The sequence below is a fragment of the Pseudopipra pipra genome, chromosome 23 (assembly GCF_036250125.1).
Source record: "Pseudopipra pipra isolate bDixPip1 chromosome 23, bDixPip1.hap1, whole genome shotgun sequence".
In the NCBI taxonomy this organism is placed as follows: Eukaryota; Metazoa; Chordata; class Aves; order Passeriformes; family Pipridae; genus Pseudopipra; species Pseudopipra pipra.
In genome coordinates this window covers 1848383-1871339 of record NC_087571.1, presented here as the reverse complement: position 1 = coordinate 1871339, position 22957 = coordinate 1848383, and the positions used below count along the sequence as shown (strand labels likewise).

The 22957-nt window shown below is 56.6% G+C and overlaps 3 protein-coding genes across 6 annotated transcripts; 1 reads left to right on the top strand and 2 right to left on the bottom strand.

The window, feature by feature from the left end:
- Window positions 1-491: 491 nt before the first annotated feature.
- FOXRED1 (FAD dependent oxidoreductase domain containing 1) lies at window positions 492-6468 on the bottom strand. 3 transcript variants are annotated; one of them, XM_064634554.1, is made up of 10 exons: window positions 6296-6468; window positions 4747-4991; window positions 4560-4670; window positions 4358-4476; window positions 4170-4264; window positions 3868-3969; window positions 3705-3772; window positions 2791-2939; window positions 1619-1748; window positions 492-943 (listed from the first exon to the last, which is right to left on the bottom strand). In XM_064634554.1, the coding sequence occupies exons 1-10, from the start codon at window positions 6441-6443 to the stop codon at window positions 584-586; spliced, it is 1527 nt and encodes a 508-aa protein (XP_064490624.1). In that variant the 5' UTR covers window positions 6444-6468; the 3' UTR covers window positions 492-583. The 3 variants fall into 3 exon arrangements, with proteins under 3 accessions (XP_064490624.1, XP_064490626.1, XP_064490625.1); XM_064634556.1 differs by lacking the exon at window positions 6296-6468 and adding an exon at window positions 5184-5317 and having other exon boundaries at window positions 4747-5133; XM_064634555.1 differs by lacking the exon at window positions 492-943 and adding an exon at window positions 997-1109 and having other exon boundaries at window positions 6296-6458.
- A 278-nt stretch (window positions 6469-6746) lies between these two features.
- SRPRA (SRP receptor subunit alpha) lies at window positions 6747-13395 on the top strand. Its single transcript, XM_064634553.1, has 14 exons — window positions 6747-6919; window positions 8100-8183; window positions 8982-9145; window positions 9244-9404; window positions 9530-9683; window positions 10144-10294; window positions 10436-10542; window positions 10702-10820; window positions 11080-11166; window positions 11263-11435; window positions 11523-11736; window positions 11813-11976; window positions 12088-12186; window positions 12401-13395. Exons 1-14 carry the CDS (start codon window positions 6800-6802, stop codon window positions 12527-12529), a joined length of 1926 nt encoding a protein of 641 aa, XP_064490623.1. The 5' UTR covers window positions 6747-6799; the 3' UTR covers window positions 12530-13395.
- Window positions 13396-13513: 118 nt separating this feature from the next.
- FAM118B (family with sequence similarity 118 member B) lies at window positions 13514-22871 on the bottom strand. Of its 2 annotated transcripts, none has more exons than XM_064634557.1 (9): window positions 22794-22871; window positions 22415-22448; window positions 19390-19467; window positions 17176-17428; window positions 16169-16396; window positions 15056-15184; window positions 14502-14787; window positions 14006-14065; window positions 13514-13919 (listed from the first exon to the last, which is right to left on the bottom strand). In XM_064634557.1, exons 3-9 carry the CDS (start codon window positions 19458-19460, stop codon window positions 13906-13908), a joined length of 1041 nt encoding a protein of 346 aa, XP_064490627.1. In that variant the 5' UTR covers window positions 19461-19467; window positions 22415-22448; window positions 22794-22871; the 3' UTR covers window positions 13514-13905. The 2 variants fall into 2 exon arrangements, with proteins under 2 accessions (XP_064490627.1, XP_064490628.1); XM_064634558.1 differs by having other exon boundaries at window positions 14502-14706.
- Window positions 22872-22957: the final 86 nt, after the last annotated feature.

Genomic DNA, 22957 nt, shown 5'->3' with positions numbered 1-22957 from the left:
GGGATAATGGGGATAACTGGGGAGATAATAGGGATAACTGGGGCTAGGGGCTCTGGGGGATACTGGAGACACTGGGACTGAGGGTATGGGAACATAACAGGGACACTGGGACTGGGAGTATGGGAACATAGCAGGGATACTAGGGGGAATGGGGGTAGTGGGGACACTGGGGGGATACCAGGAACATTGCACTGGGATTATGGGAACATAATGGGGATACTGGGGACACTGAGACTCGGGGTATGGGAACATGGGGATACTGCGGGGAATGGGGGATACTGGGAGGATACTGGAGACATTGGGACTGGGGGTATGGGAACATAATAAGGACACTGGGGGGATACTGGGGACACTGAGACTGGGGGATATGGGAACATAGTGGGGATACTGGGGGCAATGTGGACACTGAAGCTGGGGGGGGCATAATGGGGACACTGCAGCTGAGGATACTGGCAGTGCTGGTGGAGGCAGCACGACAGGTCTGGACCCCATTAACTGATCACCTGCCCCTTTTATTCCTACAGGACACTCATCCAGCCTGGGGAGGGGGTGCCAGGGCCGGTGTCCCCCCTCCCCGCCCCCATCAGACCACGCCGGCCTCCCGCAGGGGCTCCCCGTCCTCCAGCCGGGCCCAGCCCAGGCGCCGCAGGTCCAGGCTCTCGAAGCGGCCCCGGATCACCAGCTCGGCCACGGCCCTGCCGGCGGCGGGCGAGTGCTGGAGGCCGTGCCCGCTGAAGCCCGCGGCCAGGAACATGTTCTCCAGCCGGGGGTGCGGGCCCAGCACCCCGTTGTGGTCGAAGGTGTTGTAGTCGTAGTAGCCGGCCCAGGACCCCCGCACCCGCAGGGACTCGAAGGACGGCACCCTCCGGGCCAGCCGGGGCCACAGCTGCTCCTGGAAGTAGTCGTGGTCCACCGAGAGGTCGCTGGGATCTGGCTCTTCCTCCTGGGAAACATGGATTGGGGCGGCTTTAATTAGAGATACCTGCAGGAGTCAGGTTTCAGGAAAGGGTGTTTTTATTATGTCCCTGTTTAAATCATGTAGTTTGGGGTTTTGCAGTGGTTATTGGTTGTATGTTTTTCAATCTGGCAACTGTACCTGTTTTGAAAATCTGACAAGGAATCAACACGAAGAGTGTAAGGCTCAACAAACCCAGATCATGTCTTACCTGCTGTCTTCCCCCCCCCTTTTTTTTTTTGTTATAGAAAACCAAAAGTTACACCCTTTCCTGAAACCCGACTCCTACAGATACCCTTGGAGGAAGATATATAGCCAGGAGGATGGAGCTTGGTTCCTGCTCAAGGAGAAGCACCTTCCTCAAAGATAGTTGGATGGTTTTTTTTAACTCCTGCATTCCAGAGGAAGCTTCCAGGCTCTCTCCCTCTGGTTTGAGCAGAGATAAACCCTCACAGATGTTCATCATCAGGCAGCGATGATAAAAGCCAAGGAAAACCAGAGGGGCATGTCTTTCTCAGGCACTGTCAGGAATTTTCCCTTGTAAGCCCAGGGAATAAACGTTCCTGGAATCTTTCTGCTGCCTGGCATTTTGGGGGGACCTTCATCGTAGGGTTTGATAAAGAACAGGGGGGTGAATGACCTGGGGGACCCCTCTGGGCTCACCTCGGGGGGGCTCATCCCGCCCAGGTAGTTCCCAGCGATCCCTTCCCGACGGAAATAAGCGCCCGAGGTGTCCACGAGGAAGGGGCAGGAGAGCCCAGGGCCATCTGGGCAGTGCCAGCAGAACACGTACCTGGGGAGCCCCCCAAAAAATAGGGTGAGGGGTGCTGGCCCTGCCCCCCATCTTAGGGGTGGGATGTGGGGAAGCCCCAAAAAATAACATCGAGGGGTCACGTCGCTCTTGGAGACAATGGAGGGGCTGGGAGTGGGGGCACTGGGGGATAATGGGGACACTGGGACTGGGGGCACTGGGGGATAATGGGGACACTGGGACTGGGGGCACTGGGGGATAATGGGGACACTGGGACTGGGGGCACTGGGGGATAATGGGGACACTGGGAGTGGAGGCACTGGGGAGATAATGGGAGCATGGAGGGATACTGAGAGGATAATGGGAGTACTGGGGGGATACTGGGGACACTGGGACTTGGGGCACTGAAGGGATAATGGGGACACTGGGGGCACTGGGGAGATAATGGGGACACTGGGACTGGGGGCAGTGGAGGGATAATGGGGGTACTGGGGGTGATACTGGGCCTGGGAGCACTGAGGGGGTAAAAATGGGAAAACTGGGGACATACTGGTGGCACTGGGGATACTGGGGGGATCCTGGGGATACTGAGGCTGGGGTCAATGTGGGGGGGTGACAGGTGACACTGGGGAGATAATGGGGACACTGGGACTGGGAGTATGAGAGGAATAATGGGAGTACTGGGGCTGGGGGCACTGGAGGGACAATGGGACCCCCAAGATGCAACACCACCTTTCCAAAAAAAAGACTAAGGGAGTTCACCCTCCCTCCCTGAGTTTGGAGGATGGTGGGATGCAAGCCCCCCACCCCAAAAATAAAACACCAAGGGGGTCCATCCCTCCACTCCCTTGAAGATGGAGGGGTGCTGGGTGCCAGGATGACCCCCCTTACCCCCCTCAAAAAACCCTGAGAAGTCCCCCCCATGACAGAGGGGTGGTGGGTGCTGAGGTGGCCCCCCCAAAATAGCACCAAGGGGTTCACTCTCCCTGGAAAAAGGAGAGGTGCTAGGATGTGCCCCCACTGTGACCCACCACAGAGGGTGCACTGCCAGGCTGTGCCCCCCCCCCATGAGCCCCCCAGATACCTCTTCCTGGGCTGGATGGGCAGGGGGGGCTGGCACAGCTTCCTGGGGAGCCCGTCAGCCTCCAGCAGCTTCCCAGCCCAGGCACCTGCAGCGTTGACCACGATGGAGCAGGCGACAGGCTGGTACTCCAGGCTGTCTGGCATGTAGATCTGTGAGGAGTGGGCACAGACTTGGAGTGGTTTGTTCCAGGATCACATGCAGGGCCAAGAGCAGAACTACTTTTGTAGTAGTTTGGGCTTGAGGTCTTTGTCCAGGTGGCCAAGGTCCACTTTCTGGGTCTCCTGTTGCAGGAATTCCCAGGGATAACTGAAATACTTGTGAAGAGTCATGGATCATCGGCCCTCCAGCCACCTGATACAGCACAGGCCTGCTTTGGACAGAGTTCCTGCCACTGCAGGAATTTTGTGAGCTCTCTTCTCATTTCATAAAACCTACATATACCACACACAACCAGATAAACATTTCAGCTGCCTCAATATTTCTCAGAAAAGGCTGGGAGTGAGGGCAGACAACCCAGCAGTGACTGCCACCCTGAATAGCCCCTCCAAACAGCACATGTGATCTTCCTTCTTCCTGGGCAACTGCCATGACTTGGGCAGCCCCAATAATGCCCCCAGTGCAGCCTGTGCACAGAATAAGATCCACACTTTGCTTCATGCAAGGCCTTTCTGGCTGGTTTCAGGCCTTCATTCACAGTAAGGGGGGTCTTTAACTCTGGCAAACTTCGGGGGGGGTCCTTGTGAATTAGAAAGAAAACGTGCTCAACCTGTACAGACCCCACATGGAGATGGGGCAGGGGGGTTGTCATGGACACTCCTGGAGGAGCCACGAGTTTTGGGGGTTCACACACACAGACAGACACACAGACATAGACACACAGACACAGACAGACACACACACACACACACACTCACGTGCACGTATTTAATGCGCGCGGACTCCGCTGCTGACTGCATTGGGTCATTGGCTGTGGTGACAAAAGCTGGAGGGTTTTGGGTTAAGGTGGGGGTTCCTGGGGGTGGTGGTCCCCAGTGGAGGTCCCAGTGGGGTCCAGAGCCCACCCCCACCGTTCCTCACCTCGCACCTCCCCGCGGCAGTTGTGGACCCCCAGGGCCGTGGCTTTGCGCCGGAAAGCGTTGAGGAGGGTCCAGGGGTCGAACCAGCCTTCATCCTCCAGGCCTGGGGGGGACATAGGGAGAGGGGGGGGGCATTGTGGTGTGACTCCCCCCTAAAAATGCAGTTTGGGGGGGGCTGGACCTCCCCTTCCATAAATAAAGCCAGGAATGCAGGAAGCATCCAGCAGGGTGGGGATATAGGGTGGTTATGGGGTTAAGGATGGGTGTTAAGGGGGGGGTGTCCCCACGCTCAACTCCACATACCATAGGATGCCACAGCCACGTCCTCTGTGTTTATCCAGGGGAATTTCTCCTTCAGCTGGGTGGGGGACAGCAGGGCTACCTGTGCCCCTTCATCCCTGGGAACAGCCAGCAGGTGGAGGGGGGGTCAGGATGACCCCCACCTTCCCCAAAATCCCCCCCTGTGTGTGGGGGCTGTGTGTGTCCCCCACCTCTGGAGCTGGACAGTGGCCTCCAGCTTGGCAGCATCCTCTGGGGAGGCCAGGAACAGGTATCCCGAGGGCTGGAACTGGATGTCAATGGGGGGCTCGTTGGGAACCCCGAGGTGCTCCTGTGAGGAGAGGAGGGGACCCCGGTGAGCAGGGCTGGGACCCCCCAAACCACCCCCCCGCTCACACCATGAGCCCCACACACATTGATGTCACGCAGGAAGCTGGCAGAGAACCGGGACATCTGGATGTTCTCCGGGAGGGAAAACTGCTGCCGGATCCCCCCCACCGACAGCACCGTGGAGGCTCTGGAATACTGACAGGGAGGACCCCCCCAGCAATTAACAGGGGCTCGGGGGGGTCACACCCTGCCCCGGGAGGGGGTGTCTCACCGTGGGGTCCCGCTCCACCACCAGCACCTTCATCCCGTGCCGCCGGAAACTGCCCTCCAGCACCTTCAGCCAGTAGGCCACGGACCAGCCCACCACGCCGCCCCCCACCACCACCACATCAGCCTCGTCGGGGGGCCGGGGGTCGGGGTGGATCCCTGGGGGCAGCCAGCCCCCCCAGGCGCTCCCCGCCGCCGGCACCTGGTCCCTCAGGGTCTGCCCCATGCGCCCCAGGGTCTGCCCCAGCTCTGCTGAGACATGGGGGGGCTGCCAGGCCTGGGGGGCACAGCTGGCAGCCCCTCCGGGCACCCCAGGACCCTCTGCATCCCCTGGGACCACCCCAGTACCATCTGGGACCACCCCAATTCCCTCTGCATCCCATGGGACCACCTCAGTTCCCTCTCAGAGCCCCCAGTGTCCTCTGCATCCCATGGGACCACCCCAATTGCCTCTGCATCCCAGGGGACCACCCCAGTACCATCTGGGACCAACCCAGTACCCTCTGCATCCCATGGGACCACCCCAGTACCATCTGGGACCAACCCAGTACCCTCTGCATCCCATGGGACCACTTCAGTTCCCTTTCAGAGCCCCCAGTATCCTCTCCACACCCTGAGACCAACCCAGTTCCCTCTGGGACCACCCCAGTTCCCTCTGCATCCCCTGGACCCCCCTATTGCCTGGGACCCCCCCATTCCCTGCATTCCTTTGGCCCCTTCCCCATTCCCAGCGATCCCACACCCCGACCCTCCCTCCATTTCCCCTGGGACCCCACCATATACCCTCGTAAAGCCCACACACCCCATCAATCCCCCAACCCCAGTGACCTCCCCATTCCCTGGGACCCTCCATCCGTTTGACCCTCCCCCCACCCCATTCCCAGGGATCCCAACACATCCCGATTCCCCCCTCCATTCCCTCCAGGATCCCCCATATACCTCCATAAACCCTCCATTCCCCCCGGGACCCACCCCTCCCCACATACCCTCATAACCACCCCAGTCAGCCCCCCATTCCCAGTGACCTCCCAGTCCCTAGGACCCCCACATTGCCTGGAACTCCGCATTCCTTTGATCCCCTCCCCATTCTCACCCTGACCTCCGCTCCATTCCCCCAGTGACCCCCCCCATAACCATCCTAGCGACTCTCCTATTTCCAGTGACCCTCCATTCCCAGAAACCCCCCCGTTCCCAGCAAGCCCCCCCATTCCCCGGGACTCTCCATCCCTTTGACGCCCTCCCCATTCCCAGCGATCCCAACACACCCCGACCCCCTCTCCATTCCCCCCAGGACCACCCCATATACCCCCATAACCCTTCCATCCCCCCCAGCGAGCCCCTCATTCCCAGTGACCTCCTACACTCCGGGAGCCCCGCATTCCCTGGAACTCCGCATTCCTTTCACCCCCTCCCCATTCCCAGCGATCCCAACACACCTCTCCACTTCCCCCGAACCTCCCCCCCCAAATCCCCGCTGCGGACCCCAGCCCTCAATCCCCGCTTCCCCTTTCCCCCCCGTTGCCCCCCCCCCGTTGCCCTCCCCCGTCCCTCACCGCGGAGGAAGTCGGCGCCGCGCGGTGCCGCAGTGCGGAGGGCTCTGCTCGGACCCCCCTCCTGTCGGGGGGTCCCCCCGTGTCCCCCCCATGGGGGTCTCCCCCCCCCCGCCGCCCTTTGCCCCAACACGCGTCCGCACCGCAGCATGGCCACGCCCCTTTCCGCCGCAAACACGCCCCTTTTGACCGCAACCACGCCCTCTTCCCCTTAGCCACGCCCCCGCCTCCTTGTAGCCACGCCCCCCTCGGCCCCCGCGCGCTTTCCCGGATTTAATTCCAATAATCCAGCTGTCCGTGGAAGGCCAGTTCCATCTGAAGCAGTAAGACTGACACACAGCTTCGTCTGACAAAGCAGGCTCGGTGTCAAACCTGCGACATGGCCTCGCCCCCTTTCCACGCGGCCACGCCCCTCTTGGCCCCGCGCGCGCAGGGCTAAGGGGGCGTGGCTTCCGGCGGAAGGGCGGGGCAGAGCGACGTGTGCGCCCGGCCGGGCCCGGCGCCGCCATGCTCGACTTCTTCACCATCTTCAGCAAGGGCGGCCTCGTCCTCTGGTGCTTCCAGGGCGTGCGCGGGCCCGCCGCCACCGCCCCCGTCAACGCGCTCATCCGCTCCGTGCTCCTGCAGGTCCCGGGGTCGGGGGGTAACAGCGCGGGTGGCAGCGGAGGGGGGGGGGGGGAGTGGGCGAGACCACCTGCCTGTTTGAGGAGGGGGGGAAATGGGCGAGACTACGGGTCTGGAGGGAGGGCTGGGATCAGCTGTGGGGTTGGGAGCATGTGAGGTAGAGGGAGAATAAGAGAGACCGTGTACCTGGTTGGGGGGGATTGGGACGACCCACCTGGGGCGGGGGAGGGGTGGGACCACTTATGGGGACGGTGGTTGGAGGGGACCACCTGCCTGGGGAGGGGGGTCAGGTGAGCCCACACAGCTGGCGGGGGGAGGAGGGGACAGGGACTGGGACCACCTAATTGAGGAGGACGATTGAGTGGGACCACCTAATTGGGGAGGGGGACGGGTGGGACCACCTAACTGGGGGGGGGTGATGGGGCAGGACCACCCGTGGAGAAGAAGAATAAGGAGGGACCATGTACCTGGTTGCTGGGGGGGGAACTGGGACCACCCACTTGGGGAGGGAGAGAAGGTGACAATGTACCAGGGAGGGCGTGTTGGGACCACCTCACTGGGGACGGTGATGAGGTGGGACCACCTAACTGGGGGGAGAGGGCCAGAGGAGCCCACACAGCTGGGAGGGGGGGAGTGGACAGGGACTGGGACCACCTAATTGGGGGGGAATGGGTGAGACCACTGGTCTGATGGGGGGGTGGGATCACCTATGGAGAGGGTGATGGGGTTGGGACCATCTGGGAAGAGGGAGAATAAGAGAGAACGTGTACTTGGTTGTGGGGGAGGGAACTGGGACCACCCACTTGGGGCAGGGGGAGGAGTGGGAGCACATAATTGGGGAGGGTGATTTGGGGCGACCACCTAAGTGGGGAGAGGGGGTTCAGGTGAGCCCACACAGCTGGTGAGGGGGGAAGAGGGGGCAGGGACTGGGACCACCTACCTGTTGGGGTGAGGGAGGAACAGGTGGGACCACCTGTCTGGAGGGGGACATGGGCACAATCACCTATGGGGGTTGGTGGCATCACCCAGTTGAGGGGGAAGGATGGGGCCACCTGCCCAGGGGGGTGTGGGATCACCTGTAAGGGATGATGTGGACCACTTTTGAGGAGGGGGGGTGACAGGGATAATGAGGGGGGGTCTCCATGCTGCTGGCACCCCCATTCTGACAGCTCCTCTCCCCCAGGAGCGAGGAGGCAACAACTCCTTCACCCATGAGGCCCTCACGCTCAAGTACAAACTGGACAACCAGTTTGAGCTGGTGTTTGTGGTAAGAGACCCTCCCTCAGGCACCCCCAGCATGGCAGGGGAGTCCCTCCAGCCTCTTGGGGTGCCCCAAGACCTGAGGGAGGGGGATTGTCCCAGAACACAGAGGGGAGAATTCCCAGTGTGTTGTGGTTTGGGCAAACAGCTGTTCCCACTGCCTGGGGCTGGACCTCGGCTCCCAGACTGCTTGGCTTCTCTGGCTCTGGGATTTTGGGGGGTATGGTGAGGGTCTTGCCATTCCTGGCTCTGGGAGGGTCTCAGAGGGGCTGAGCAGTGCCCCCAGCACAGCCAGGCTCCCCATGGAGGGTGGGCATGGGTGTTCCCAGCCCTTCACCGCTGTGGGAGTAGCTTATTTTAATCGTCTGCAACAGGATTAAAACTAACCAAACCTCAAATAGAACCTGCAGCCTCGTGAAACTTCACTTTTTCCAGAGCTATTTAAAAATAACCCCAGAAATGTGTTGCCCCCTTCTCTTTACAGAGCATTTAACGCTCTCCCTTTCAGTCTCCCCGCTCCTTATCTCCATAAATCCACAAAAGCTTCCCTGTGGACTTAGAGATAAACAAAAGGTTCTCTGCCCTTGTGCTACGTGTCTTTGTTGCCACAAGACAGCCTGTGTGTGTTGGTGCTGCCTTTGGGCTGGTTTTTACCTTTTTGGGGGCATTTTAAAGGCTTGGGAAAGCAGAGCAGAAAGCGCAGCCTGGAGCTTGCCTCCTCTGAGTTAAACAGAGAGGTTTTTGCTCCCTTGCTGCTGTTAAATGAGCTGGGAGTGCATTGTCTGTTGGCTGTGCCCCTTGGCAGGTGGGTTTCCAGAAGATCCTGACTCTAACCTACGTGGACAAGTTGATAGACGATGTCCACAAGGAGTTCAGAGACAAGTACCGCAACGAGTTCCAGCAGAAAGGGGCCCTGGGCCTCCTAAATGGCACCTTTGATTTTAAAGATGACTTCATGCGCCTCCTCCGGTACCACAGCCTGGTTTTTGTGTTAAATTTCTGTTTTGAGCAGAGTTGGGAGGGGGGAAAAGAGCTGGAATCCAGGCTAATGGGTCACCTTCCCACAGGGATGCAGAGGAGAGCAGCAGAGTCCGAGCTCCCACGGTAATGAAGACGTTTGAGCAGTCTCTGAAATCCCAGAAGACTGTCAAGTGTATGATTGAAACCCGGGGGGAGAAACCAAAGGAGAAGGTCAAGAACAAGAAGAACAAAGGTTCCAAAAAAGAGGGTGAGTTCATGGGGAAGATAAACTGGGGGGGGTGGGGGGAAATATTCCAGAGCTCTGCGTTGAGCCTGTGCTTTCCCAGCCTGCTTGGAGCTGGTCTAAGCTCGTGTGGGGGCTCTTCCCATCAGGAACTGAAGCTGCTGCAGCACCCAGTAAAGCATCCGGGGGTGACAAACAGCCCTCGGCAGCAGGGGACAAGGAGGAGCTGACCAAGGATGAAATCCTGCAGAAGAACCGGGAGGAATTCTTCAGGAGACACATGAAAGCCGGGGAGAAGTCCAAGTGCGTGATGAGAGCACTGTCAGTCTGCCTGTGCTTTGAACCAGACTGAGTCTCTCCTTTTGGTGACCCCTGGAAGTCAGACCTCGCTTTCCTGGATCTTACTTCCCTTTTCCTTATTTCTCTCCTTGCTGGAAAGACTGGGAGAGGGCAGCTGGGGGTTCTGAAGGGGAAATAGAGCTTGGGAGAGACCCAGAAACCCAGCATGTGCCTGGGAGAGGTCCAGACCTGTCTTTAGTGAGCAGACAGCAGCGATGCATCAATGCCTGGCTTGAGGGGAACCGGTGCCATACAGGGTTAAAGTTCAGAAATATGAACTCTGGGGACCAAATCAGCCAAGTTTAGCCTTAATTTCTGTCTTTTTGGGTAATGCAGGCTTTTATTTTTCACACCTTCTGAGGAGGCGACGGCTCTGCTCCCCTGCCCCGAACACAAGGCGTGTCCTGCTCTTTTGTTTCCTCAGATCTCCCAAGCCTGACGCACAGAAGGAGAAGGGGAAGAAGCCCCGGGTGTGGGATCTGGGGAACTCTAATGCCAAAGTACTCGATTACAGTAACTCCGCTACCAACGGCAGCGCCGAGGCCTGTCCTGTGGAGGAGTTCGACCCTGACATGGTAAGGGAAAGTCAGGGCACTCCGTGTTGTTCTGGGCTCAGTTGGGTGTTGTGAACCCAGCCTGGTCTCCACGGCTGGATGAGAAGGGATCAAACAGAGATCTTGGCACTCAGCCCCTAAAGCCACTTCTCCCCCTCACAGGCCCTGGGGGACAAGAATCGGGAGCCCGGGCGCCTCTACGACCTGGAGTATGAGAGTGAGGACGAAGCCGAGGAGGAGAAGGTTGTCCAGAACACTTCGAAACCCAGGTAGAGGCTCCCACAGCCCCTGCTTGTCACATGAGCCTTGATTTCTCTCCTGTGACTCCTCCTCCAGTCTAACCAGTAATGCAGGAAGGGCAAACTGGTGTGTTTGTCCGCTTGCAACTTGCTCTCAAACCTCAAGGTACCTCCTCTGCTTCTCTGCAGCGTGAAGAAGGGTGGCCTGGGGGGCATGTTTGGCATGCTGAAGGGGCTGGTGGGCTCCAAGAGCTTGACGAGAGAGGACATGGACCCCGTGCTGGAGAAGATGAAGGATCACTTGATTGGTACGTCTGGATTTGCAGTGACCTGGTTCCTCGTGCTCTTTTGGGTGGGCCCTGGTGTGGGTGACACCGATGGTTTGGGATGTTCCTGCCCACAGGAACTGTAGTGGGTTTCTGTCTCACCTCTTGACAGTCCAGCACAAGGGGGGCAGTGGTCAGGTCCGGTGGGGATCCTGAGCACTGGCTCCATGCTTCTGTTGATGCTGATGTCTGGCACGTGGAACCTTGGCAGTGCTGACTCCCCACTCTGTCTCTCTCAAAGCTAAAAACGTGGCAGCCGAGATCGCCGTGCAGCTCTGCGAGTCCGTGGCCAAGAAGCTGGAAGGGAAGGTGATGGGAACGTTCACCAGTAAGTGTCTGTGTGGCCTCCTGTCTGTGATCTGGAGCTCGGGAGCGTTCCCCAGGCATGACTGGTCCTCTTTCCATCCCCTCCACCCCTCCCCAGCGGTGACCTCGACAGTGAAGCAGGCGCTGCAGGAGGCCCTGGTGCAGATCCTGCAGCCCCAGCGCCGCGTGGACGTGCTGCGCGACGTCATGGACGCCCAGCGCCACCGCCGCCCCTACGTCGTCACCTTCTGCGGCGTCAACGGCGTCGGGAAGTCCACCAACCTGGCCAAGGTAGGGCAGGACCCTCCTGGATCACAGGAGAGGCGTGATGGGGTCAGGCTGTGGCTGCCAACACGTTTGATTTGCTGCCACCCGCAGATCTCATTCTGGCTCATCGAGAACGGCTTCAGCGTCCTCATCGCCGCCTGTGACACCTTCCGCGCGGGCGCCGTGGAGCAGCTCCGCACCCACACCCGGCGCCTCAACGCGCTGCACCCCCCGGAGAGCCACGGCGGGCGCACCATGGTGCAGCTCTACGAGAAGGGCTACGGCAAGGACGCCGCGGGCATTGCCATGGAGGCCATTTCCTACGGTAGGTGCGGCGCGGGGGGAGCCGCCGTCCCTCAGGCCGCCCCCCCATCCTTCATGGCCCTGCCCCGTCCCCCCAGCGCGGAACCAGGGCTTTGACGTGGTGCTGGTGGACACGGCCGGCCGCATGCAGGACAACGCGCCCCTCATGACCGCGCTGGCCAAGCTCATCGCTGTCAACGCGCCCGACCTGGTCCTGTTTGTCGGGGAGGCGCTGGTGGGGAATGAGGCTGTGGATCAGCTGGTGAGCACCTGGAGGGTTACGTTCCTGAGAGATGCAGGAAAAACCCTGTTTCTGTAGGCTCTATAGTGGTAGCACCACAACTGCATTTCTTGGATCCTCTTTCTCTCTCAGGTCAAGTTCAACAAGGCTCTGGCTGATCACTCCATGGCCCAGACGCCGCGGCTCATCGACGGGATCGTCCTCACCAAGTTTGATACCATCGATGACAAGGTAAGGGGGCTGCTGAGGTGGCTCTGCACAGAGCTGCTGGATGGTGCCTGGAGGGGAGAGGCGGGAATTGTCGAGCACGGGATGCTCCTGCACTTCCCTCTTGCTTTTGACCCAAATTCAGCGGCGTGGTTTCACCATGTGGGGGGCGAGTGTTTGATGAGCTCCCCGAGGGGGAAGTGCCGGGTTTCAGGTGCTGCACGCTTGTCCCTGGCAGGTCGGCGCCGCCATCTCCATGACCTACATCACGAGCAAGCCCATCGTGTTCGTTGGTACCGGACAAACCTACTGTGATCTGCGCAGCCTTAACGCCAAGGCCGTGGTCGCCGCGCTCATGAAGGCCTGAGCCACCAAACCGCTGTGTGCAGATGTCCCAGAAGAACATGCTTTACCCCATCACCGACTAGTCCTTCCCGTGTAGTGCAGAACAGAACGAAGGAACACCAGCATGAGGGGTACTTTTCTTGGATAAAGCCCCTTTTATCCAGCAAAAGCCCTGCCCTGGGTTCCTCCGTTCTGTCCCAGTGACGCAGGCTCCCTGGCGGGGAGGCCGAATCCAGAGCTTTGTATTGTTCGTGCTGCACGGGGGGTGGGCGGCGCCAGGGCCTGCTGTGCTTTTTGGAGGGTTTCAAGGCATTTTTTGAGCTGCTTTTGATTTCTAGGCCAGCTTAGGGAGGAGGCAGGAGGGACTTTGGCTTAGGAGCAGTGTTAGACCTGGCTGTTAATGTTGCTGCTCGCAGCAGCTCCACTGAAGCTGATAAACCAAAAAAAAAAAATGGCAACAGCCTGTGCTGGGCTGGAGGGGAAATGCTAAATTGCCTTAAGGTCCTCCATTTCTGCCCTCAGTAGGACTCCAGGGTCCCCAGACACCACATATTTGGGCAGGAGCTGGAGAGCTGCGGCAGCCGGGTGTGGAGGGGGAAGGCAGCAGGCCTGGCTCCTGCCCACTGGCCTCAGCGGTACCTGCTAGTAAAAAGGAAATAAACCAAACCACATTAATACTGGAAGAGAATGGTGGCTGCTTGCTGCTTTCCTGCACCCTTTCTCCCCCCTCTGAGTGCCTCTTGATCCCGGCTGGAAGTGCTACACTGAATAATACAAAACTCTCTGACAATGTCTTGTAGCTCTGTATTGCAGATGTGCTCTAGTGCAATAAATTGAATGCTGTCTGCTAAGAGACATGATTTGTATAAAATAAACTTCATAATTTGTTCTCTGTGTATAAATAACTTGCCTCCAGCCAGGACCTGTTTCCTCCTGGGCTGGAGGCAGAAGAAATCCCACCAGTGTGAGGTGTGAGAGGGCCTGTCAATGACACACCAGCCAAAAGTTCAGTGAGCAGGCCTTTAATACAACTTCAACATACAAAATACTGTACAGTATAAAGACAGGACTAGAAAACTAGAGTTTCCAGTTAAAAAAAAAAAAAAAAAAAGCTCAAGTTTCATTTTGTTTGAAAATTGGAATACAGAATATAAAAGCACTAGGTATGAAATCAGAGGAGGCTGCAGCTCCCTCGGGGGCACCGCGCTCCGCAGGCACTCGCAGCCCCCCCCGAACCACGATGAGCTACGTTAAACCAGGTGTCTGTCCAAGGAGGCTCTGCCCAGCCTGTTCCCTGCTGGAAGGGTCCTGGCTCCATGGGCTCCGGCCCCCCTGGGGCTGCTGGCCTGGCTTGGGCCCATCCTGGGAGCTCCCCACGGCTCAGGGCAGGGCTGAGGCTCAGGTGCTGCATCCTGGGGGGAAGCAAAGGCTGAAAACCCACCTGGGACTCCAGGGAGTCACACAGGACAAAGGCTTGGCTTGGGAGAGCCTTCCTTACCTTTTCTCTCAGCATGGGCAGCCGCGGAGCCGTTCAGCTGCTGCCCCTCCTTGGGCACACCTGGGGGAGAGGAGAGAGCAGGGGCAGGTGGAGGTGACCGTGGGGAGCCCCTGTGGGAACCAGCTGCCCACGGGGCGGTTTAACCCTCAGAACAGCTGCCAGCAAGGCTCTGGCCAGCAAACCCACTTTCCCCCATTTTTAAGATTTCTGTGTGCACGTTAAAGCATTGGCTTGGGCTGAGCAGTGTGAAGGTCAGCGAGACTGAGATGGCCCTTCAGCAGAAAGGGAACAAACAGCTGCACATGAAAAGCGAAGTTTGGAGGTGTGGGAAGCAGCACAGCTGCTCAAACTGTTGGAACGCAGTGACTTCATAAAAGTGACCCCAAATACAGCTATGCTTGGGGGCTTTTTTAAAAAAAAAAGAAAAAGGCTTAAGGAATCTCCATAGAGTGTGGAGAACAGGGGCTATGAACACTGTGAAGAAGTGCCCCCGTACCTGTGCGGCCCCGCATGGCGATCTCGCTCGTCAGCCGCTCGAAGTACTCGGGCAGGTCGGAGTATTCGTCCCCGTAGGAAATCACCTTGATCCCCTTGTCCAGCATGTTCTCACGGAGCTTCTTGAACTCATCCACATCCCCCCTCCGCACCAGCATGAAGTGCTCCAGGTCTGACTTGTGCTTGACAGCCTCTAAAAACAGGGCCTGAAACGTGGTGTCATCAACAGTCCAACCACAGCCCAAGAAGAGGAAGGACTTATTTTCATAGAGCTTCTGAATCTCTCGCTTTAAGAAAGGGAAAGATGTTCTTGGTCAAGGTGAGCTCCATCCTCACAAGAGACAGCACCTGCCTTATCCCTGACGAGGCTCTGCAGCATTGCCATTGTTAAGTCACCCCCAACACAAGTGTAGGGAGGTGTTTTGGCACCTTGACAGGCTAGAGGATCCACCCCTCTTATTTCCCCAAATGAATTAATTCTCCCTCCACCCTCAGTCCTAACTCAGCTGAGCCTGTGCCCAGGTGACACAAGGCCCAGGACCCCTGTGGCCTCACCATGACCTCGGTGTTGCGCAGCACGTTCTGGTACCCGGCCGGGTGCAGGACGATGCCGCTGGGGTTGGTGTAGACGCCGTGGATGTGCAGGACACTGAGCTTCCTCTTCTCCTGTGCCCACTCCAGCACCTGCACAACACAATGCAAAGGGAAGACAATGAATCCATACACCAGTTCCAGCAGAAAAAAGGAAAAAAAAAAACCTATAAATCTTAAGTCAGTGTGTTTCTCAAGCCTACAAAGTTTTATTCTTGGCCTCTGGGCTCTGAGGGAGCTCACCAGCTGACCTCCATTTCAGACAGCCACTTCCCAGGCTCTAAGTTTACTCCTGCAGACCTCAGCTCATTTAAGCTTGCAGTAATTAGAATGCTTATTTGTAACACTGTAAGTACTTCCAGCCATGTAGATTAAGAGGTCATGCAGGAAACATGAAGCACAGAAATGAGTCAGAATGGAAAGAGACCAAGGGCTGCACAGCACACACACCTGGGGTACGTTTAACATGCCAACAGAAGGACAAGATGCTCCCCACTAGTAAAACCCACGATGAAAAGCTGAAGTGGGCAGATGGCTCAGGGTTTCACAGCCTGACTGGGGCAGGAGGAAGGGACATTTGTGTGAAGTCAGCACCTATGGCTCTGAGAGCATGGCTGGAGCACGAGCCATTCAGCCATTGCAGAAAGAAGGCACAGGGCAAGAGAGGGCCCTGAAGGCTGCAGCCCCAAACGTGCTCTGTCACCAAAAGCACTTTGCAGCACATGACAAAAATAGAAAGCTCAGCTTTGTGTCTCCCACAGAGTTTCCCATATCAGTTAGAAACATCAAACTCAGCCTTATGTGGAAGCAAGACCAAGCCAAAAGTTTCAAGGACAGAGATCAAAGAAATACCAGGCTGAAGGGCTCCTCCTGAGGACTGGATGGCAGCCAGCAAGCAAAGCACAGCCTTCCAGAAAGGAGCATTCCTTCCCATTCCTCTGCTCAGCTGCCTCTGCCTGGAGCTTGTCTGACACCAGTTAAAACCATTGCTATCAGTTCAATCCCCTCAGGCAGTGTGAGGGCACATCCTGCAGCATCCCAAGCATAGCCCTGACAAAAGAAACCCTCATCCTTTACCTTCTTTTCATCAGTCAGGTCAAGAGACTCGAGGTGCTTCCCCTGGTGCGCTGCGTACAGCTCCAGCAGGTTATCGAAGTTTGTGGTTAACACAAGGGCCCCGTTTTCCATCAAGTGAAGCACAGACTGAAGCAGCTGCTTCCCAGAATCTTCCATTTTAGATTCCAGGTCATCAAACACCTCGTATAAACAGTCCTTGAAAAAGGTTGAGCGAACGTTGCTTGTGCGCTGGGAAGGGGAGACAGACCGAGATCAGAGCCCTGAACACCTCGTGCCAAACACCCCATGAAAAACTACCCACGTTTCTCCAAGACCCTGCAAAGCTCTGGGTCCTTGCAGGGCAAACACAGAGCTCTGGCTGCACCAAGGTGGGTTCTCCCCCACAGCACAATCATAGAATCCCAGAATGGTTTGGGCTGTAAGGGGCCTTAAAACTCATTTTGTTCCACCCCCTGCCATGGGCAGAGACACCTCCCACTAGCTCAGGTTGCTCCAAGCCCTGTCCAATCTGGCCTTGGACACTTCCAGGGATGGGGCACAGCTTCTCTGGGCAACCTGTGCCAGGGCCTCCCCACCATCACAGCCAAGAATTTCTTCCCAATATCCCATTTAACCCTGTCCTCTGGCAGTGGGAAGCCATTCCCCCTCGTCCTGTCCCACCAGGCCCTTGTAAAAAGTCCCTCTCCATCTTTCTTGTTGCCTCCTTCAGGCACTGGGAGGCCACAATTAGGTCACCCCAGAGCCTTCTCTTCTCCAGGCTGAACAATCCCAATTCTCTCAGCCTTTCCTCATAGCAGAGGGGCTCCATCCCCTGATCATCTTGGTGAAATACCCCAAATCTGTGTCCACAGCAGAGTTGTGCCTCAGGAACTGGCACAGCAACTTCCTTGTACATAGAGCAATTGTTGGGGATGGGGGCTCCATTGCTGGAGAACCAAATCTGGCTATTTCCAAGAACCAAATCCCACACTCAAGGAATATTTGTGCAGTGCTGCAGCACAACTGACCGGAGACAGCTTCTGGATAAGGTCATGGGCAACATGAACCAAGTTCTTGTCTTCATGGAGACACTTCTGGAACCGTTTGCTTTCTTCATCTTCCAGGAGATCAAAGTCAATAGCAGCATCCAGGAGGGCCTGGATCAGCCCCTTCCAAGACTTCAGTGCTGGGACCTGGGGAGCAACTGCAGCACTAATTCCTGTCCCAATCACCAGAACGAGTTCCTGAGGCTTCTTGGTTTTGAGGCTTGGCAACAGCTTCCTGCAAGAGGAGAAAGGAGCCCAGCTGGTACCACCATGGATGGAGGAGTGTCTGGGGTGGTGGGACACACAAACCGAGGGTGAAGGAGGTACCCCCTGCCTGAATTTGGAGTCAACATGTCCATTAGGGCCCTCTGATAAACAAAGGATGAGAGGAGCAGCTCGGTATCCCTAAAAGCATGCAGCTCATGGATCAGCAGCACAAATGCTCACAGCATGAGGTATGTAATTACAACAGACTTGGACATCCAGTCTGCTACTGGGATGGTTACTGGGGAAGTCAGTGATGCCCTGGAATGCTTCTGAAGCAAAGTTAATCCAATGAGAATTTGGAATAAGGGAAGTCTTGTTAATACAAGTTACCTGGAAGTTTGAGGGAAAGCTGGAGGCCCTGGGAAAGGTGTGGGGAGCACTAAGGAATGAGACACACACACTCTACATCCTGGGACAAAGCGTGGATGGGACTCACATGGGGAGGGACCACCTGGTTCAAACGAGGTGCAGAACAGGGGCCTGGACACAGCAGCCCCATCTATCCCAGCACAGAAGGAAGGAAGGGAAGGCTTCCTCCCAGCTCTGCCCTGGAGGGGACCTTCCCACCTCCCAGCCTGTTTGCTGAGCCCCCTCAACTGCACCAGCAACCCCTTCCCTGTGACACCTGCAATGTCAGCGGGATGCTCCAGGACAATCTTTTGGAAGCCCAGATGGATACAGAGTTACATGAAAGAGCTGCAGGGCTGTATTCTCCTTCCTCCTGCTCCCATCTTCCACATTTTCCTGGCTTTACACCTGCACAGTGCTTTAAAACGTGACATGTGTCATGTACTGAGCAGATGTGTTGCTCCTTGCCTTTGCCTTGCCCTGTGTCCAGCTGCTTTTCCACAGCAGGGGCCCGGCTGCAGCTTCCCAGAGGGTTGGAGCAGCAGCCCAGGGAAGCAGCTCGCCTGGAAGGAATGGGTTTTATCAGCAAACACGTGATATTTAGTGAGAAGGGGAGAGGAAACTGACACCACACAGATGGAGCTTTGCTTTCCCTCAGCTCCTGCCTGTGAAAACAGACACGTTAACCCTTTCCTCGAGGAGGGCCCCACTGTCAGTGCTGATAAACAGGGTTTAATTTGGGGACTGCAGGCCTCACACACAAGGAATAAATCAGTATTCATGCTAATGAGCTACTATGAAAACACTGTTGGGACTGAAATCCAAAATAATAACAAATAGCCAAGTCTTAATGTCCTGCATGACATCTCTGAAAGAGGCATTCCACTCCCTGCTGACAAATACACTTCTTTCTGATATCCTGAGCAAGGGAAAAATAATCTCCTGGCCTCTTTTCTGCTCATTCCATGGTCACTGAACAACCTTGAGACCACACAGGAACTATCCTGCAGCCCTCCAGAGCTCATAAATAAGTCAGATTAGTGGGAGACAGCTTCCCAGATGAATTAGCTGCTTGTTCATGCCTGAACTTCTGAGCTCACAGCAGCCCCAGTCCCAGCCTTGGACAGGAGTGTGGGTGTGCCCCACTCAGGTCCCCACGCACAGAACTGTAACACGACCTATTTCTTAGCATGGGGAGCCTCCAGAGCACAATTATTCAGCCTTTACATGCAGCTTAATCACATTAATTTATGTAACTCCCTGGGAACCACCATCCAGCTCAAGTGAAGGAGCACAACCACCGTGTCTGACCTGACCTCGCGTGCAGACAGGACAGTAAAACACAGCTCTGAGGGCAACCTCACACCCTGGCTGAGGGTTAAACTCCCAAAAAAGTACATCCTGGGCGGGAAGGCCTTTGTTCCACAGGAGGCCCAGGGCACAGCCAGAGCCAGCACGTGGTTCTTGGATCAGGAAGCGAGACGGCCGCGGGCGTCAGGGGTCACAATCCTTAAAGAACAAAGCGAGGCAAAGGAAAAAGCTCTTGTTGGGAGAAATTCACTGGAGCATAATTAAATTTACCTGGGCTTCTTTGCAGGTGGCATTCCATCTTCCAACAACGTTTCCTTGCCCAGGCTCACCGTAGAAGCCATCCAGTTTCTATGGCAGACAAATCACCACAGGCAAAGTCACTACACATCCACAACACCACCTGGACAGGTTTTTGCGGAGCCAGCTTTGCACAGGCGGATAAATCCCGGGTTTGTTATCGTTCTCAGGTCACCTTTGGGCTGAGAATTGCACAGTTTTGTCTCTGGACTTTGCCCCACTGTCTCATCCACTTCCTTCACCTCCTTTACCATGAAATCACGGGCTGTTTTGCACAGCCAGGTGGGATCTGTCCCGGCACTGCAGCGTTTCACCGGAGAGCCCAGACCTCGCAGCAGCGCTCCCCCTCTTTCCCAGCAAGGCCTGTCAGCAAACTTGCCACTTGGGAAACAGTGGGAGGGAAGAAAAGACAAAAGGATTTCTGTTGGCTCCGAAAAGCCACGGAGAGTGTTTCATTCCCTGGTGATGAGGGAAGGCTTTCCCAGCCCACCATGCGCCTGCAGGCGCTGGGAAACGGCCTCAAAGCCCATGGAAAGGAAGTGGAGTCTGAGAACTCTTTCAACAGCCTGTGACACAAGACACAAAAGGTCTGCCAGCACACAGTCCTCTCCCAAGCTGCTTCTCCCAAATAAGTCTATGAAAAGGAAACGAAAGCAGACAGAGCTGTTCACCCTCCTCTGCTTTTTCTCTTGCTAATTGTAATGAAGAGTCCAGCACAAACTCTGTGAGACACAAGGCTTTTGCCCAGAGGGAATGCTGGGGGAGAGCTGCTGACCCCAAAATCACAGGGTTTTGCAGCCTTGGGGAGATTTGAGGGTTTGTCCTACAAACAAGGTGCTGCGATTGCTCCCCGGCAGCAGAGCAGGTGACACAGATTCCATGAGAAATCATCCCAGTATTCTAGGAAACCACAAGCTTTCAATGCTGGATGATGAGAACAGGGCACAGGGACTCTGGCAGATGCTCAGACACACCCTGTGTGCAGCTTTTCCTTCCTGACCACCTTGGAAAACTGCACAATGGAATCAGGGAATGTTTTGGGTTGGACAGGACCTGAAAGCCCATCTGGTTCCACCCCCATGCCATGGAGGATACTTTCCACTAGGCCAGGTTGCTCAATAATAAATCATTAAAACACCTCAGAGAGCTGGTTTTCACCCCCTGCCTCCTTAAACACCACTGAAGACATTCTAAACTGGATATAATTTAAGTTCATATTATCTTTGGGTTGTGAATTATCAGCTAAGCCTCAAATATCAAAACTGGCCTTCCCCTGTTTGCCACCTCCTGCCTCAGCACCACTCCTACCTCACTCCCCTCATGCATTCCCAGGCCATCAGCAGCAGGAGTGGAGCCATTGAATCAGTTTTTAAGTGCCTCTAAAGCAATAAGGACACTTCAAGTCATTTTGAACTCAGGGAAAAACACCTTTTAGAATTATAATCACCAAGAAATGGTTGTCTGATATAACGACCTTCAACCTTCATTTCTATTTAGTGCAGAGAGTCAAAAAGGAACAAAAAATCCATTATACATACAGCCTGAAAAAAGTTCTTACTTCTCTTACTAACCAAAAACGTTCTTATTTCTCTTAAAAACAAGCCATAAAGGCTTAGCCAAGAAACAGAAACCTCCAGGTTTCAGGCCTGGGGAGAAGCTCTGCTCCCCAGGGGGACAGATCGTGCCCACACACCCGAGGTAGCCAAAATTAAATGGAATTACCTCAGAGCTTGGCACTGCCATGGGGAAAAACACCCCAGGTACCACAGGATCCCCTTGGGAACACAGGTGCCATGGAGGAGATGGAGCCACGGGCACTTACAAGATAAGAAGCGTCTCTGCAGCCTTATCCAGATGTCAGAAACCTTCCAGCTATTTGGACTACAGGGAGTTGCAGGGTCTGTAAAGATCACACTCCATGGATTCCTGGCTCAGCTGCCCCGTTCCCCTGTGCCAGCCTTGTCTCCATCACCTTTACCAGGGACACTAAGAGGGTTCTCCTTCCCCTCCACACCACACAAATCTCTTACTTTATCCTAAAGCCTTCCAGAGAGGAACCATCAGCTTTAAACCACGGCCAAGCCACCAGCACCGGGTGAACCCAAGCACAGCCACTCCCTGTATAACACAGACATATCCAGCTGCAGGATCTCCAGGTGTATCCCAGATAAAAGCAAATACCTGAGCACAGCGTGTCAAACCAAGGCTGAGGCTCACACAGGGTGTTCATTTACAAAAACCTCGCTGTAACTGTACAAAACACGACCACAGCCCTCAACCTGCAGAACCAAAATGAGAATTAATGGGATGTTTTCCCCACCACCTCGTGGGGAAGTCACTGCCGAAACCACCTCCACGCTCAGCACCCAACAAAAGAGAAGCTACACCTGGATATTGAAGCTGAAGCCAAGTGATCCAGCTCTGTGCTGGAAGATGGGCTCCTGCAGAGCAGCCCCTGCCAGTTCCACACAGAAACAAGTACAAATCCATTGCTCATCCATTATTTTTAGCTTCTTTGAGTGCTGAGCAGAACCACCACCAGCGAGGGCGTCATTCAGAGCTCCTTTCTCAACCCAGCAGCTTTGGGATAAGATGGTTTAGACCCCCTATGTTTCAGCCTGAAGCTGAGCTGGCCCTGGCCAATTCCCAAGCTCTGTCCCTCCACGTGGGATCTGCAATTGGAGGTGGATCAGAACCACCCCAGAAGGGCACAGGCTGCAGGGACAGTGGGATCGAGGAGGACAAGCCCTGCTCCTCCCACGCCACAAGAACTCCAGGTTCAGCCCCCTCGGGTGCGAGTTAAAACACACCAGAGGTTGTCATTCAACGCTGTGATCCTCCACGTGCTTCCATGAGCAAGGAGAGGGAGTGACACAGCAAAGCCCGGCAGAGCTCTGTATCCCAAAGCTCCCACAGGAGCCCGCCGGCTTTCCAGGAGTGACTCCGGGAAGGGAAGCGGGCAGGGGGTTCACACATCCAGGGATGCCCCAGGCCTTACCTGTCCTCTCCGCCGCGCCCCCTCCTCGCTAAACCTGCGGGAAAAGCAACAACACGAGCACTCAGCGGGCGGGGAGGAGGCCGAGGCTCCTTCCCGGAGGGGGAACATCCGTGAAAAGGGGCTTTTATAGAGAGCGAGGGCGCGGAGCGGGGAGGTAGACACAACCGGGCCGCAGTGCCCCCAACGCCGTCAGAGGTCCCCCAGTCCCCCCGGGCTCATCCCCGGCCCCCTCGGGCTCCTCCAAACCCCCACCCCGAGGCCGCCCCGTCCCCTCACGGCGGCCATGGGACCCCCCCGCGATAGCACAGTGGCCGCTGTCGCCATGGCAACCGCCCCGTCCCCATGGCAACCACCCCCGCCGCGCGCGCCCGGGACGCACCTGGCGCCGCGCGCGCGGCCCCATTGAGGACACGCCGCCGCGCCGCCGCGCCGCGCGCAGCCGCCTCGCGCCCGGCCACGCCCCCCCGCGGCGATTGGCCCACCCCCTCTCGCCCCGCCCATCCATTGGCTCCCAGCGGAAGGGGCGGGATCCGGCGTGGGAAA

Excerpts from the sequence above, each read along its gene's own strand:
- FAM118B (XM_064634557.1), bottom strand. The coding sequence starts at position 19,460 with ATGGCTTCTACGGTGAGCCTGGGCAAGGAAACGTTGTTGGAAGATGGA. Across the intron at positions 17,429-19,389 it reads CCACCTGCAAAGAAGCCCAG|GAAGCTGTTGCCAAGCCTCA; the intron begins GTAAATTTAATT and ends CTCCTCTTGCAG. Across the intron at positions 16,397-17,175 it reads TTATCCAGAAGCTGTCTCCG|CGCACAAGCAACGTTCGCTC; the intron begins GTCAGTTGTGCT and ends TCCCCTTCCCAG.
- FOXRED1 (XM_064634554.1), bottom strand. The coding sequence starts at position 6,443 with ATGCTGCGGTGCGGACGCGTGTTGGGGCAAAGGGCGGCGGGGGGGGGG. Across the intron at positions 4,477-4,559 it reads GCTTCCTGCGTGACATCAAT|GAGCACCTCGGGGTTCCCAA; the intron begins GTGTGTGGGGCT and ends CTCTCCTCACAG. Across the intron at positions 944-1,618 it reads GCGGGATGAGCCCCCCCGAG|GAGGAAGAGCCAGATCCCAG; the intron begins GTGAGCCCAGAG and ends CATGTTTCCCAG.
- SRPRA (XM_064634553.1), top strand. The coding sequence starts at position 6,800 with ATGCTCGACTTCTTCACCATCTTCAGCAAGGGCGGCCTCGTCCTCTGG. Across the intron at positions 6,920-8,099 it reads TCCGCTCCGTGCTCCTGCAG|GAGCGAGGAGGCAACAACTC; the intron begins GTCCCGGGGTCG and ends CCTCTCCCCCAG. Across the intron at positions 8,184-8,981 it reads AGTTTGAGCTGGTGTTTGTG|GTGGGTTTCCAGAAGATCCT; the intron begins GTAAGAGACCCT and ends GCCCCTTGGCAG.